The 16,245-nt window shown below is 39.4% G+C and overlaps 1 protein-coding gene across 1 annotated transcript in view; it reads left to right on the top strand.

Annotated features, from left to right (window-relative positions):
- PLEKHM3 (pleckstrin homology domain containing M3) overlaps positions 1–16,245 on the top strand; it is a 169,474-nt gene that overhangs the window by 24,625 nt on the left and 128,604 nt on the right. Inside the window, exon 2 of the mRNA XM_006921397.3 lies at positions 1,831–2,714. Within this exon, the coding sequence (XP_006921459.1) occupies positions 2,099–2,714 (616 nt within the window). The 5' untranslated portion in view covers positions 1,831–2,098. The remainder of the gene's footprint in view (positions 1–1,830; positions 2,715–16,245) is intronic.

Here is a 16,245-nt window from a genome sequence, read left to right as displayed (position 1 = left end):
CACATTGCAGGTACTCAAAAAAAGAAAAGAAGGAAGGAAGAAAGGAAGAAAAGAAAGAAAGAAAGAAAGAAAGAAAGAAAGAAAGAAAGAAAGAAAGAAAGAAAGAAAGAAAGAAAGAAAGAAAGAAAGAAAGAAAGAAAGAAAGAAGAAAGAAAGAATCACTTTGAATGTATTTACTCTTTCTCTAGTATGATTAAAGAATTTGATACTGAATTTTAAGCACTGAGTAAGAAAAGGAATATTCATAATCTTAGATGAGTAACTTAGTGCTCTGTACTTTGGTGCCTCTTCTATAAAATGGGAAAATTATATTTTTGTCTATCATGTCCATTTGAAATTATAGTAAAGAAAGAACTAAAAGTTTCAAAATTTGTTATGTATTTCTTTTTTCTTAGGCTGTGGTCTATAAGATAAAACTTAAAAATCCCAAGTTTCAAAATTGCAGAGGTAGTGAGACCCTATTGCACAATTCAGGAGGCTCAAGTCATCTTGGAGACACAGAAAACAAAACTCCATTTGCAGCTAGAAAAATATTATAACGAATTTTATCTCTATAAATCTGTTCTTGCTTGGTGAGTGCTAACATAATATCAAAATAGAAAAGTAGACAAAGTCACAGCTGTTGCTAATTTACATGAAGTTAAGCACAGAGTTCCTATGAAACTACAAACCTTGATACATCTAAATAAAGGACTATATATACTCATTTTATTTACATAGATTAAGCAATGTGGATTGGTGCTGTCGATTTAATTGCAGATTAGTGCTGTTGGTTTAATAACCTAAGTGCTAAAAATGATTTTAATTAACCATAAAAATCATGCAGTTTTTAAAAAGAAAGCATCAGCTTGCAAAGGTGTTACTAATGGCCTAGTTTTACCTACTTGTAAATAGTCAAGGGGAAAAAAAGCCCTTGCCTAAATTGTTTAGTTTTTGGGTTTTTTTGTTTTTGTTTTTGGTGAAGATACAAAGGTGTATGTGGCTGTTGAATACATGAAATGTGGCAAGTGTGGCTGAGGAACTTTATTTGATTTTGATGAATTTAAATTTAAATAGCCCTGTATAGCTAGCGTCTACCGTATTGATCAGCATCACTGTCCAGGTCTGCTGTAATTTGACATGGCTTTGGCGATCTAGCATTTCCCAGAGAGAGTGGGTTAGTGCTAGGATTTTCTGCCAAGCCCTGAGGCTGAACCTGTACTTCTAGGCCAATCCTCAAAGCTTAGGGAGTTTGGAGCCTGAAGCCTTTTTCCAGAATGACTAGACAAATTCTGAAGTCCAGGGTCATCATGAGGCATTACATAATCTAAATCTAGGAGGCACAAACACATTCGTGCACCTGTAAGTCAAACAAATTATCAGTACTTTCAAGGTTTGTGAAAGGACCCATGCATTTGTGACTTTCAGACTGATTTTAATATAGACCTAGTCACAGAGTTCCTAGTCTCTTTTGCTTACTATTTTAGGTCAGCATATCACAGAGATTTGCCAGGGCAGTCTTTTCACAACTGCTCTCAAAGGCTTCTCTGTGTGAGTAAAAACTATTGACCTTAATTCCCCTTATCAGGAGTTCCACCCTGCACTGTGTAAGTTCTAATACAAAGCAGGTAATGCTGTGTACTCTTGACAGTGGAACTTCTGTGTGGATATTGTCCACCTTTGGGCATGACTGGGATAGAAGAGATGCAGAGATGGGGAAGAAATTGGGCAGATTTTATGTACTACAGAATACAATGACCCGTGTGCCAATGTTGTCCTGTTTATTTTCTTCCAGGAAATTAAGTATTGCTGTGGCACTGCTTTGACAAGTACTTTCTGTTGTCTTTACAGAGATCTCACTGGAGAATAATTTCAAAGGAGCATTTGTCTCCCAATACCGTTGTTAATGGCCATGATCAGCTAGCAAATGCTTTTAACGACTGGGAAGACATCAGCCACCCTCCATGCTTTGTCTGCTCCAGGCAGCCCAATGAAGTTTCCTTCCAGTTGTTCCCAGAACTCTGTTGCCTGAAGCACCTCTCTTTGTTGGGTGAATGAATGCTCATGAAGCCCTTTCCTGAACCAGCTTAGGAGGCTTAGGCCTCCTAGAGCCTGCAACATGGAAGCTTTGGAAGTGGATGATATCAGCCCGGCCTTGGAAGTTACTGAGGATTTCTTTAATACTTTTGAGAGTAAGCTAGAAAAATCTGTGCAGCAAGCAGAGGTTTATGGGATTCAGGAAGTCCCTGAACTGGTGGGGCGTGAGGTACTCAGTAACATAACAGACAACGGTGCTATCAGAAATGTTGCCTCTCTGAGCAAGGAGGGCATGATTTGGGATCACTGTACAACCAGGCTCTTAGAAACCAAAGCTCAAAATGTCTTCCCTGCCAAAGAACAGTTTATGGTCCAGAAAGGGACAGCCCCAGATAATCTTTCCTGGATGGAACAAAAGGAAGCGTCAACCTTTAATTTTTTCAACATCTGTCAGCGTCGGAGGGACAGACCTCGTTCTGTGAATGACTTACTGGATGAGACCTCTACTTTTAAGCCAGGGCATGCTCGATCAAGGTCAGATATTACCCAGGTGGACTGGAGGGTGATCCTCAAAACCACACCTTTGCAGCAGCAGCAACAGCAGCAGCAGCAACAACCATCTCTTCAGGGCCCTCACTTCACCAGGCCGTCTTTTCTTTCCTCACCAAATAAGGTTGAAGATGCTCAAGGAAATACCGGTATGTTTTTTTATCTGATTGCTATTGAACTGTTGTTGGTTTTCCTTTGTCTCTTTTACATTTACCTCATGAGAATCTTATTCTCCAATATTAGTGTCTGGCTTAAGCACCCACTTCCATTTACTTTCACACTTTACCTTATCTTAAGTCTACAGTCTTATTATCTCCAGAGGAGGTACTGAGTGAAAACACAACTACGGTTAATTCTTCGTTTCTAATCTTATAGGTTAGAATCAATATTCTCATAGTTAATGTCGTATTTTTCTTTTGAACGTTGTATGATACTGCTTATTCACATCAGTAGGTGTTCATCGGATGACACGTGATATGTAGCCTTGTGCTCTGAAGGATTTAAGGATGTGTGAAGACACAGTCCCTTCCCTAAAGAACTCACTTAGCTGAGGGGATAAGACGTTCACAAAGACTCAGGAAGTCACCTAGTAGTGAGAGAAAATAGATGGTCAACTATTGAAATGTTTCTGAGAGAACATTTGTTTTACTCTACTGTTGGGATTATTATTATTATTATTATTATTATTATTATTATTATTTTCTTCTAATGAATGAAGGACAGTGAGTGTAAGAGGGTAGAGGAAGGAAGAGACACTCTGGGCTGGGCTTGTCAGGAAGGGCTTGTGAAAGGTCATGGAATTTGAGCTGGATCTTGAAGGACACTAAAATTCAGAAAGAGTCACAGTAGAGGACACCTGGTCAGGATGATGATGTGAACAAAGGTGAGGAGATGGGAGGTGCGGAGAAGAGCAAGTCAGCCCTGTGAGGAGAGCAAAGGATCCCATTGTGGGTAGTGAGAGGAGAAAGTTGGAGAGGTTCATTAGGACCCCACAGTGTACACCTTGAATATTTTCCCCCTCATACTTTATACATATACATATGTGTATACTCATGTTCTCACACATGAACTTTCTCTTCTGTGAGACACGACAGACCATCTCTGTTTCCCTCAGCATTTTCTTTCAAGATAACCCTTTTTATATAGGCTATCCATTTTTATTACTGATTATTCTTCAATCAGCCTGCTTAACTCTTAATTTAGATGGCTTCTGCTCAATTAACTAGGGAGACTATTTGATGTACTTAACTGTTATTATAATGTTACTTGAGTCTCTCATTGCTTGGTATTCCATGGTACATTTAACATTTTAATTAATAAAATTTAGTTTATAAGTGTAACTTGAGGCAAGAATATAATTTAGTATATCTGTTAAGAAAATGCAGCATTCATGTCTGTGAGGTGCTTCATTATTTTCACATCCAGTTCAAATCAATTTCTTTAAAATACCCCTCACACACTCAAATTTATGACTTGTGATTCCTTATTTTCTCTCCTAGACTTTCACCAGCCCTCTATAACATCTAGTCAAGGTTGGTGACCATGGGAGAAAAAAGAAAAGGACTTTATAAAGCACAGGACTTGGTAACTAATTAGATATCAGGGGACAGACAACTCGCTGTGACCCTGGTACATGGCAGAATGAGAGCTCTGCCATGAGCCCGTGTACAGACAGATGTACTCATTGATTAGCAAGTAAACTGTTGTTTTTTGGTTTCTTAGAGTTTGCATAGAGTTTTATCACTACACCTTCATAACCATTCTAAATCTCTGGCACAACCAAAGTTAAGAGGATGTCATATTTCTAATATTATTTTTCCTATCTTGTTCAGATTGTAAATGCAAGAGCCAAATCTTCCTTAGGTTCTCTCTTTAGTGTCTTATGATTATGATTTTTATTTTTAATTCTCAGTTTAAAAAAAGTTTAATATTAAATGATGTTGAAATATAAGTGCCGAATGGTGTTTTGAAAAATAAACCGTAACAAATGGCCTTTACATGTATTGGTATAACATAACTGGGTCACCTTTTGGTCATCCATGGGATACACGTCTCAGTAGGAATGAGCAAAGTTGGGCAAACGATATGCCAGATTTCTGATGCTTTTTCTTTCTGGCATGCTCTGGAGACAGACAGAATAAATCATGTTTTTATTGCTCACCAGATGAGGGGCAGGGGCAAGCAGTGAGTGCTCACTGGTCATGCATTCTTGGGCTGGGAGCATAGAGGAGTTCTAGAAACATGGCTGGTCACCCAGTCTGCCGACTGTAATTCTCACAGCATTGCGGGGAGTGTGCCAACATTCAGGTGCATTCTATTCAAAATCAGCCAAGATCTTTGAGTTAAGTTTACTTTAAAACCTTTGAAATTAGTGATCCAAACTGAAGAAAAGCTTATTGTTTCCCCTGAGGGAATATGTCAACAGCAGAGGGAGGTGGTGTGGTCTCTTGGCTAGAGCTGGAGATTTGAGGTCAGGCCAGACTTCTTCCTTGAGCTCCAGACTTGCATATCCGGCTGCCTGGTGAACATGTCTGTTGGAATGTCTCATAGGCACATTTAATCCAAAGTGTCCAAAAGTGACCCATCATCCTCCCATCTCCTGCTCCTGCTGTTTTAAAAATTAAAAGTGTTAATGACAGGCTGGGGGCTCCTCAGAAGAAATAAAATTTAGTCAAATGGGTTTCCTTGATGAGATCAACTTGATTTTGTGTCTGGCCCTATCACTCTTTTACCTACGGGCTTTTTTCCTATGTTTTCTTCACTTGATTTTTTCCCCCTAGCTCCTTTTCTGAGCTCATCTTGAGTAGCTTAAAGACTTACCAGGAATGGTCTTTCTCTTTGTCATCCACCCTTTCCTCCTCTTTTGCTTCCCTTATCCCCTCTCTCTCCTTCTATAACAACAAGCCAAAGGGTCTTCTACATTAGATAGGACTGCTGCACCTTCTGCCTTATTTGGTGTTGAGTAACTGGGCTCTTGAGCCTTACTGAGGATGAATGCTGCTTTGGGTATAAAGCAAATCAGGTTCTGAGATAACGAGGGCAGTGAGTAGCTGGGTGTAATAACACTGTTTGTTAATGGCCAGGCCTGTCTGAAGAAGGCCTTCTGGCCAAACGAGGTAGTGTATTGGTTGAAAACACTGAATTTGAACGTACACTGTTAGAGTTTCAATTCTTGTTTTAGTACTTGTTAGCTCTTTAACAGGGCAGGTTTCTAATCTCTGTGCCTTTATTACTATTATTATTATTAGTCATAAAGTATGGAAAAACGATAGTACTCACCTCAATTTCTTGTGAGCATTAAATGAGTTAAAGCATCTAAAGTGCTTCTTAGAACCATGTTTGGCATGTAGTATGCACTTAATAAATGTTTTAAACGTTTAATAATATTAGTTTTACTATTACTAATTGAGTTTTAAACTCATCAGTGAGAATCAAGGTGGCACTACCAGTCACTCCTCGTTTTCCCTAGCATAGCCTCTATTATAAAATGGTCTCGCAATAAATATTTCTTGAATTGGCCTTCCTGCAGTGTACCTTTTCATAGCTGTTAACTGGTTTGTTAATGGGAAATGGGCCATTCATTCCCTCTCTCATACCGATTTGTGATCAGCTGTTTACTGTCTTCCACACCAGGGTTTATGGTCACTGAGGAAGGGATTGGTTTTGTCCTTAGTACCTGACACAGCACTCTGAACATAATATGTGCACTAACATGCTTTTCGTCACGCAGTAAACTGTGGCACCTCAATTTGAACCCATGCAGTCTTCCTCTAGAGTCCATGTTCTTGACCACTAAGCTAGACTGCATCCTTACTTTGAAAACCAGTAGTTCTCTGTCTCCAGAACCCCCCCACTTTTAAAGCCTTATTGACAGTCAGTCTCTGTAGGGGTAGAGGGTGGGAAGTAGTATTGAAGAAACAGACCTGGATAATGTTCATTGAACTAAAATTAATCCCTCAGCAGATTACTGGTTAGGAAAAACTGAGACACACCAAAGCAATGGAGCTAAAAGCAAGGATTGTTTCCTGCATTTAACATATCCGCTAAAATACATGGACAGTGCAGAGCTGGCCACAGTTCTTCAGGAGATCGGTGAATCCACAAAAAGAAGACAGTAACTTTACCTTTCATATTCATGAATGTTAGGTATGCAGAGCTTAAGTGAACTGACCCCCGATGGTTTGTAATTATGAAAAAAGGCTTGGGGTTTTGCCCTATCTTTGTCTGCCTTTTTCAGTCTTACTTAGAAGCCCGAAGGCAACATTCTAGAGATTGCATTTCCTCAGGCAGAGACAGACCTAGGAGAGACTTCTTAAGATGGAATGTTGCCTGTGCTAAGTGGGCAAAGGGTACTGCCGGTGGGTCCTACTAGGTTTATTGCGTATGGCTTGAATCCAACCTAGTTAACACTATCGCGTTACCTGGGGATTGGACAGTAATGTCAAAAAGATTAGTTCATAGAGTGATAAGAAGGAATAGATCTAAGGTAAGATTTCTAAAGAATCTCAAGGTAGGTGGTGAAGACCAAAGTTTCCTAAGGGTCAGCTTCTTTCCTTACCGCCATCCGAGGGTCTGCCATCCCCTGGGCAGCTGTAGGGAGGTGTGACTGGAACTAGTCCTGAGGGAGGGCTCTGATCCCACTGAGAATGGCAAATTTCGAGTCCTAGCCCTAATCTTAGTACTATACAAACATGTTCTTGACTATTATCTATACTTAACCCTTTACCTCTTTGCATCATTGTCATTTTCTTGTTCATTTAACCAAGAATTTCCCATAGGATAAAGAAGGTAGAGTTTTAACATCATAGAATTACAGTTCAAGTATAAACATATATTAAGGTAAGAACATAAAAAGTCATATGAACATGTGGACACTAGATACGTTATTGATATGAAAAATAAGTTACACACACACACACACACAAACACACTTATACCTGTAGGTGTGTACACATGGTAGAGGAAGGTGAAGCTCAATGGAAAGAACACTCAGCTAGGATTCAAAAGTGTCTTATCCCAGCTCTGCTCCTTAACTCACCTGCAGGTTTGAAAAAAGCACTTCTCTGTTGCTTTCGGTTTATAAACCTAGTGAAGCAGATTAAATTATCTCTACGATCCTTCCCAACTCTAAAATTACATCATTCTAAGATAGATGTATTTGAACTGACCCAGACTTATGGTTGTGTGGGAGCTAATTACTATAGTTAGATTGGTAATGGAAGGTCATGATGGAAATATAGGAATGCTCTATTAAATTATTTAACACAGATTTCTGTGTACAAAGTACACAGAAATATTTCGGTGTAACTCTACTTATGGATGAACTGCTATTGTACTTTTAAAAATCAAAATTTTAAAAAGAAATGCTTTACATTAGTTATGGAGCTCCGAAACTCAACAGACTGCCAGAAGCCCACTGACTTTCCCTCCCTGACTGTTCGCATTTTCATGTGCGTGGCAAGGGCAGTGGTCAGCTGGGCCTTTGTTTCCGTTGGTTTCACTCTCTGGTGACCCGGTACCATTCCTATGCCTGTATTTTCTTGTTCTAAGTACTTTAGGAGAAGGTCTCAAGCAGAGATTTTCTTTAGGGCTAGAATAACCATGGCAGTATGGTTTCTTTATCCTGAGTTTTATGTTACTCTGTTTCGATTCCCTTTTTCCCCATCTTTCACTTGAAAAAAAAAAAAAAAAGCCAAATTTGGGACTTATACTAAAATGACTGCTTTTTCAATTATGATGTTTCTCAAAAGCATTGGAGCCGGTAGAGGTGGAAATATTCCTGCAGGCTTAGAACAAGTGAGGTCACCAGGACATGGTCTCTTGCTGAATTTATGATTCACCCTTCAGCAAGATTAGTCAGTACAAAGAAGTTGCTAAAATAGGTCACAGAAAGTTGATTTTATATGGTTGTGTAGTTTCCATTGGTTACATTATTGAATGTTGGCCCGTGGCAGCTATTCGGAAACCCGACATGCCTCATCGACAGCCCGCATTCCGATTCCTCACATTTCTATATGGGAACTCTGAAAATGAAGTGTCTGACTTTTTTTGTGGTTGCTCTGTTAATGTATTTTATCTTTCTTGGCTAAGAAGAACTATAGTTACTAATTTGACAAATTGCTAAAGTTACCTTCTTAAAACAAATCTTTTCATAGTACTCTGTTCTCAAAAATGAGTCATAGCTTTCCATTTTTTACAAAACCAGTTATAGAGATCTTCCTAACCTTATTGCCCACACCTTTCTTCAGCCCATCTATGTACCATTTTTAAATGTGCCATGTGCTTTCAAGCTCCCGGGCCTTTGCTCGTGCTGTCTCTTCATCTCAGAATACCTTCCCTGCCTTTTTTACTTTTCAGAATCCTCCATTATCTTTCAAGAACCAATTCAAATGCCACATCCTTTCTGAGACCTTTCCATATTCTTCTCAATTAAAATATTTTTTTCTTTCACCTTATGTTTCCACAGCACATTTTATTCTGCTTTACATTATAAGTAATTGCTATACATCCATCTCCCACACTAGGTTGGAAGTTTTTTGATGATGTGAACCATGTCTTAGAAAATTTTGTATTGTACCAAGTATGAGCATATGCAAGGTGTTTGGTTGAATTTTATGTATTGGTGCTTGGACAATTAGGACAGTACTGTCTTTTTTTTTTTTTTCCAAAATGAAAAATGCCTTTTTGTTTTACTTACCTATAGCTTGAGTCAGTTGAATGAAGTTTGTTGTTATTAATACTATCAGTTATTATTTAATGAGAGTTAATTTTATGCCTAATCCTGTGCTAAGACGTGTTCATTGATTACCTTATTTAATATTTATAATAGTTTAATATGCTAGATGATATTGTTCTAATTTTACAAATGAGGAAGCTAAAACTTAGAGAAGTTAACCTCACCCCAGGCCATACAGCTAGAATATGGTGGGGCCAGTATACTAAGCCAGACTGGATATTTGAGGCCACATGAAATCACTGAATAATACTGTCTCTCAAGACTGAGGAAGTTTAGGACTCATTCCTTCCACCACAAATAAAATACGGTTTGATCCAGATTGAAAATCTGGAGGTTGGAGTTCCACTCTCAACATGTACACTTTATGGTATAACCTTGGCCAAGTCATTTTGCTTCCTGGAATCTCTTTCCAAATCTGTTAATTCAGTTAAACTGTTTTCAGAAGCAAGTAATAACATACTCAACTGAAAGTGGCATAAATAGTAAGGCCATTTATCATCTTATTTTTTCATATATCTAACAGATGGCTGTTGAACACTTAGTGAATGTCAAGCACAGTGTTCAATAAACACTTAAGGAGTCCAGATGTAGGTGGTCCCAGGGTCATCAAGGATCCAGGGACTTTTTATCTTTTTGCTCTGCTGTCCTCAGTGTACTGGCGATGTTTCTTTTCTCCTCTCATGGGTACAAGATGGCTGCCACAGTCTAAAGGATCATTTTCTTATATATCAACAGCCAAAGTCAAGAAGGGAAAACAGGGTATCTCCTCTGGGTCTCTTTCCCAGAGGCCTCTAATAGCACCCCTCAGTAGCCAGAACTGGGCCATATGCCCACCCCTAAAGCAATCTCTGACATAAGAAAATAGAATTACTGTGATTGGATTAAACAAATCACGATTCTTCCCATGGGGCTGAGGAGAGTCCATCTCCTATAAGCATATGCCACCATACCTGAACACAATTAAGGTTCTGTTGTTAAAGAAGGAGAGGAGAACTAGCCAATGGGGTCGGCAGCTGACAGGCTCTGTCTCTGATGGGGCTGGGCTAAAGAAATTTCTAGTCTCTTCTGGCTCTAAGTGTCTATGATTCTGTATGTTACCCAAGATGTAGAATGAAATGGCATTTATCTTAAAGTCTGGCCTAAGTACAGGAGATTCTTTTATACTTAATGTCTATAGATCAGGAAGCTTACCATGGCAGAGACAGAGCATAGTTTGAGAGATGATATTTAGAATTTTCTGGGTTAAAAAGCTCAGTAAATATGAAAGATTACCCTTGTCACAGAAGGCAGAAAGCCTCTGCATTTAAAGAGTTGGGTGTGTGATTCCCTAGTCAGGTTTATACTCAAGAAGTGAAATTGACCAGTACTGTCTTAACTTATGTTCTATCACTGCAGTGCATAGCAAAGAACTTAGATGGAAAAGATCCCTAAGTTGATGTGTCTAGCTAACATGTAGCCAGGTATATTATAAGTCTGTTTATACTAGAACCTACACAGATAATGTCTTTTTCTCTAGGTTTATTATGACAGGAGAACAAATGGGATATTTTCTTTTACTCACAAAGAAAGGTCTCCAAAGTAGCTCATAGAACAGACATCACTTGAACCTAATTCATTCTACCATATACAAGACACAGTCCCTCTTTGGTTCTTGTAGCATCATTCTCTTCATGTTCTTTGCTATAGACATTTGTGTCAGTGTCATCATCAGTGTGGATCCTGTTAACTTCACTTGTCTCATATTACTCTAATGAGGAAAACAAAGACCTAAAGTTAGTTTTTCCTTTAGTTCCTGGCTTAAACACAATTGAATACTATAACATAATACAGGTAGACTTAGAATACTGTGTGTTGTTAACTAGGAACATAAAAGAGAGATGATTGTGATCAAGAATGTCAGAGAAGTCTTTATTGAGTAAAGGATGTTTCAGCTGAGCTTTGAGGGTTGAGCACAAAGCCACGGGGGAGATGAAAACAGCATGTGTGGGGGATGGCCAGGAGGCTAAGCATTTTGGAAGAATATAGTAGTGGGCTGAGGTTATGGAGGACCTTCAAAGCCGGACAATTAGACTTAATGTGATATGTTTGGCAAGGAGCACTTGAAAATTACTTGAAAGTCAAGATTAAAAGGGTAATTTACAAGAAGTCTGGAAGTTGGCAGGGTTGAAGGGTAGTGGGGGCAGGGGGCAGGTAGCAGGGACCTCTTTTCCTGTAGCTTTTGTGTCCATGTAAAGGGACATCAATTAGGCTAACACTATTGGCCTCTCTCCCTCCTTTGCACACTCCACCCCTGGGGAGGAGCGACTTATGGGTAGGTTTAGGAGAGGAACGAGGCGTTTATAACTCAGCCTCTCTCACAAGAAGCCCTAATTCTGGTCTGCTCCTCCAGACTTAACTCCTCCATTCATCAGCCTTTCATGGGGAGTCCCCCAGGAGGGGAAGCCTGTGGTGATCAGAGCTGCTTGTGACTCAGAGGTAAGTCTATATAATCTTAGGGTTTAATTTGTTAGGAGGACACCAAAGCCACATCCTCCAACTGGCTGATATTTGGGTTTCCATATCTACCCTCTGCCAGTCTCAATTGGTTTAAAATTTAGGTGAAGGACAGGGATGCTATTTATTGGGTCCTCCCAGGCCCAAACAGTACATGGAAAGGATTGGTAATTAAAAAGAAAGGAAGGAATGGAAACAATTAAGAGTCTCTGCCAGTCATCATGATTTGAGATGAGGAGGACTCAAATTAGGGTCACTGTGGCAAAAGAGAAAATGGAACTTGTGAAAAGAAAAAGAAGGGCTCTAACTGAGCTATAGACTCTCTTGACAGGATCTGTGTCTGATTCATTTGATATTGGCACAGATTCTAGAGTAGTTCTTTGTACATACATTTAACAATATTTATGGAGCCAGCCACTGGGTGGAGATGAGAAAGACATCCAGGACCCCCCAACCCCAAGGAGAAGGAGATAGTTCTTTGAAAGAAATAAAGCAAGATGGTAAGATAGAGATAAAATGAGAGGGAGCTCTTTAAGGTGGGAAGGGATGACCTCACTGAGGATAACATTTCTGAAGTGAAAAACTGAGGGAGACAAATAAGGCAATGGAGCTAGAGGAGGGAGGAGAAATTCCAAATGGAGGATATAGCAACTTCAGAGGCCTCAAGGCTAGAATTGCTTAGGTTGTTCAAAGAACATAAGAGGATTGTGCCTAGAATGAGAAAAGGGATGTGAACTGATGTGAGATGAGGTCAGAGCAATAATCAGAGGCCAGTTTGCGTGGAACAGGAAGTAGAGGCATTGTAACACTTTGGAATCTGAAGGAAGGAGACAGACTGAGCCATAGGAGAGGTATATCAAGTGAATAATTTTTTAATAGACACAACAAGCCTTAGGATGTTGGAAGAAAAGAGGAAAAGAGATTAATAAAGGGATAATCTAAAACGTTACAGAGGAAGAGAGTCCGAAGAAATGGGAAGGAATTAGGTACAGCGTAGAGGTGGAAGGGTAAGCTTTAACAAGGAAGCAAGAAGATCCTTCTTTTGAAACTAGAAGACTAAAACAGGAAACATCTGTTGAATTCTTATAACGTATCAGGCATTGTTCTAAGAGCTTACTCATTTCTTCCTCACAATAGTACAATGAGGTAGGTGATATTATTATAGCCCCATTTTGAAGATGGTAAAACTGAGACTCAGGTGAGTAAAGTAATTTGCCCATGGTCACATAAACCAGTAAGGGCAGAATTATGATTTAAACTTAGGCCGATTAGCTTCAGCACCTGTGGCCTTAACCACTGTGCTCCAGGGCACTTGTGCAGGACATCAGTTACTGGAATGTTGAAGGGAAGCCAAGAACAGCAGATGTAAACACGGTCCCTACAGTGCACAGAGAGACAGTGGAGTTAGGTATTTGGGGAGAATACCGAAGGTGTGGAACATTGTTCTGGGAATTGTTTGAGATCCATTGAAATGAATAAAAGAATGAATTGTCAGGATTAAAGATAATGTGGAAGTCGAACAACATGAATCATTTACCGGGGCTATGGTCTGAATGTTTGTGTCCCCCCAAAATTCACATGTTAAACTCCTAATGCCTCAAGTGATAGTCTGAGGAGGTGGGGCCTCTGGGAGATGCTTAAGTCATGAGGGTGGGGCCCTCGTGAATGGTGTTAGAGCTTTCGTAAAAGAGACCCCACAGAGCTTCCTATCCCTTTTCACCATGTGAGGTTACAGTGAAAAGACAGCTGTCTCTGAACCAGGCGGCTTGTCCTTACCAGACACTGAATCAGCTGAATAGACAATATAGATAGATGGTGGTAGTGATCCAGAGTTGTTGATTGAATCTAAGTACGAGAAAACAAGTTTTAACTATTGACCACAGAATCTAGAGGAGGAAGGAGTCCAGTGAAACAAGGAATAGACTGGAAGGCATTAGGTGGAAAGGTTTCATTATTAAAGGCCCTTAAAAGGATGGAGTAGAAGGTAGGTGAGATGGAGGAGTGAGAAGGATGGCTGTGTAAAGAATGAAGGAGTACCACATTGGAAGTTGGTAAGTACTTTTTGATAAAAAAAAGTCTGAGAGGTCTAGCATGTTACTTGTTGTGGAAGAGAGAATTAGGTCTCTGAAGTCAAGGAGAGTAAGGACTTGTGTTGATAAAGAGCCTAAAACCAGATGGCAAATGCATAACACACATCTTTTCCCACTTCAGTGACATCACAGTGCTTGTCCTCTGCTGAGTTTGGATGAAGTCTTAGCATCTTTCTCAGTACAGGGTGCCAGGAAGTCAGCAATCAATGAAAGTTGCCTTCTGTCTCTGCTTCAGACAGTGCCAGATCGGGCTGTTACTCTAGGCCAAGGGTGGGTGGAGCTGGTCAGTCTGCAAGAAATGAAGTCCAGGAGTCCCTCTGGAATTGGCATCAAGGACTAGAGCTGAGACCTGAAGCCTAGAGGTTGTAACTAACCCCAGAGAAGTGTGCAGTCTCAGAGGAGAAAGTGGGGCTAGCAGGTAGTTGGAAGTTCTCAGGGAGCTCTGTGTCTCTGAGGAAGTGTAGTCAAATTCTCTCATGCTCTAGGCTGTCAGTGTGGTGTCAGGTGGCACCTGGTCCAGAGCTGTGAGGTGAGGTTGAATCAAGTGGCACTGTAGTCTGGGAAGCTGCGAATAGGATCTAGAAGTCAAGAGACAATAACAGTTGAGTGAGGTAACTGGCACTGGCCATTCATGAAGAAGAACCAAATTGTAGGAGTGTCTGTTCTAAAGTGACATGGTGGTTTCTCCTTTATCTTGAGCTAATTTATATTAATCTAGAAGTCTCATAATAGAATCCTTTCCCAAAACCAAATTGTAAGCACCTTGAGAACTTGTCATCTTTATGTCTCTAACAAAGCTTAGTGCCCTGCTTTGCACATAGTTGGTATCCAGTAAATGTGTATCAAATTGCTTTGCTCCCTTATTTTTAAGCCCATTTAAAAGTTGTAAATCCTGTTTCCTAGGCTTTCAGATCTTAAAATCATCTATCCTTATAGCTAAGTTTTGTCTGGATAACCTATAGGGAAACTGAAAAGATGATGAGGGGCAAAAGAAATGTAATATATCTGCTAAACTTCCAGAGGCAATCCTTTTGGGCCTGTTTAAGACAAAATGTGATATTGTAGTATCACGAGTACTCCATTCTCTCTCCACTTTGGCTTCCTTTCACTTTATTAATTTGTTATAAGAATTTAAATGTTTACTTTAAATTTGCCTAGATAGTTTTGATTTGGAATGTTGGTACCACATGGGCTTTTGAGTTCTTTAGAAACATTAAAATGTTGCTCTTTGCTTTCATTCTATTGCCTCTCTTCATCTTCAGACTCCTATTCTTGTGACTTCATTTATGTGCTGACTCAGGCAGTTCAGATTTTCTTGGTAAACTAGATTACCTTAATGTTTCATTTACTGTGATCTGGGACATGGGCAGTTTTTAAAAAGACAAAATTGCATAAAGTAACCAAAATGAAAGCACATAACAGTTCAATAATTATGTATGCTAATATATATGAACACAATTATTGTTTATATTATTACATACAATGTCTAAAGGCTTCATATTAAATGGTACACAGTCTGGACAGGAGGATATGGGTGCTGAGGTGTGGAGGCAGAAACTTTTTGCTTTTTACATTTCCCACTCATTTTTTTGAACAATTTATTGTATAATTTAAAACATATTTGATAAAAATGAAACAGTATCTAAAATAAGAGTCATGAGAATGGTGTAGCCATAGAGCCATGAAGGTTCAGAGTAGGACAGTGAGTTCAAATAGAGGGGGTGAAGAAAGGCTTCCAGGAGATAGGTGAGATCTTATACTAGCTCCCATGCTAAGGAAAATATGGACAAGCAGAGGTGAAGAATTCCTGGCAGGTGGAACACTGAGAAAATGCATGAAGGTTGGTGAGTAATAGAAACATCAGGTCACCTGGCTGGATTATGGGGGAGTGAAGAAGGGTCCCTCAGGAAACTTAAAATGGAGGACCAGCCTACATCCTCTGACTCTGCTAATCAATCTTGATATCCTTAGAAGTAGGACAACTACCTGTGACATAGTCTTACAAAAAAAAAAATCTAACTGAACCTCAAGCTCTAAATAACAATTGACAGAAAACACAGGCAACGAAGGAACATTTAAATAATTCCATGAGTATACAATCTACTAAATCCAGAATGTGAGAAGTTCTATAGGACAAATGAACTCATTTCTTTAATAAATACATGGCATGAAAAAAAGGAAGAAGAGGAAACTGTTACAGATTTAATGAGACTTAAAAGCCAAATCAATGTGTGAACTTAATTTGAATAAACCATCTGTATTAAAATTTTTTTGAGACAATCTGGGAAAATTAGATACAGACTGGGTATTAGATAAGGAATTATTCATGTTGAGAGTGAAAATAGTCATATATATATATAT

This window comes from Pteropus alecto, unplaced genomic scaffold, assembly GCF_000325575.1.
Source record: "Pteropus alecto unplaced genomic scaffold, ASM32557v1 scaffold3, whole genome shotgun sequence".
NCBI lineage: Eukaryota > Metazoa > Chordata > Mammalia > Chiroptera > Pteropodidae > Pteropus > Pteropus alecto.
Note: the sequence above shows the minus strand (reverse complement) of the source record. Positions and strands in the feature narration are given on the sequence as shown.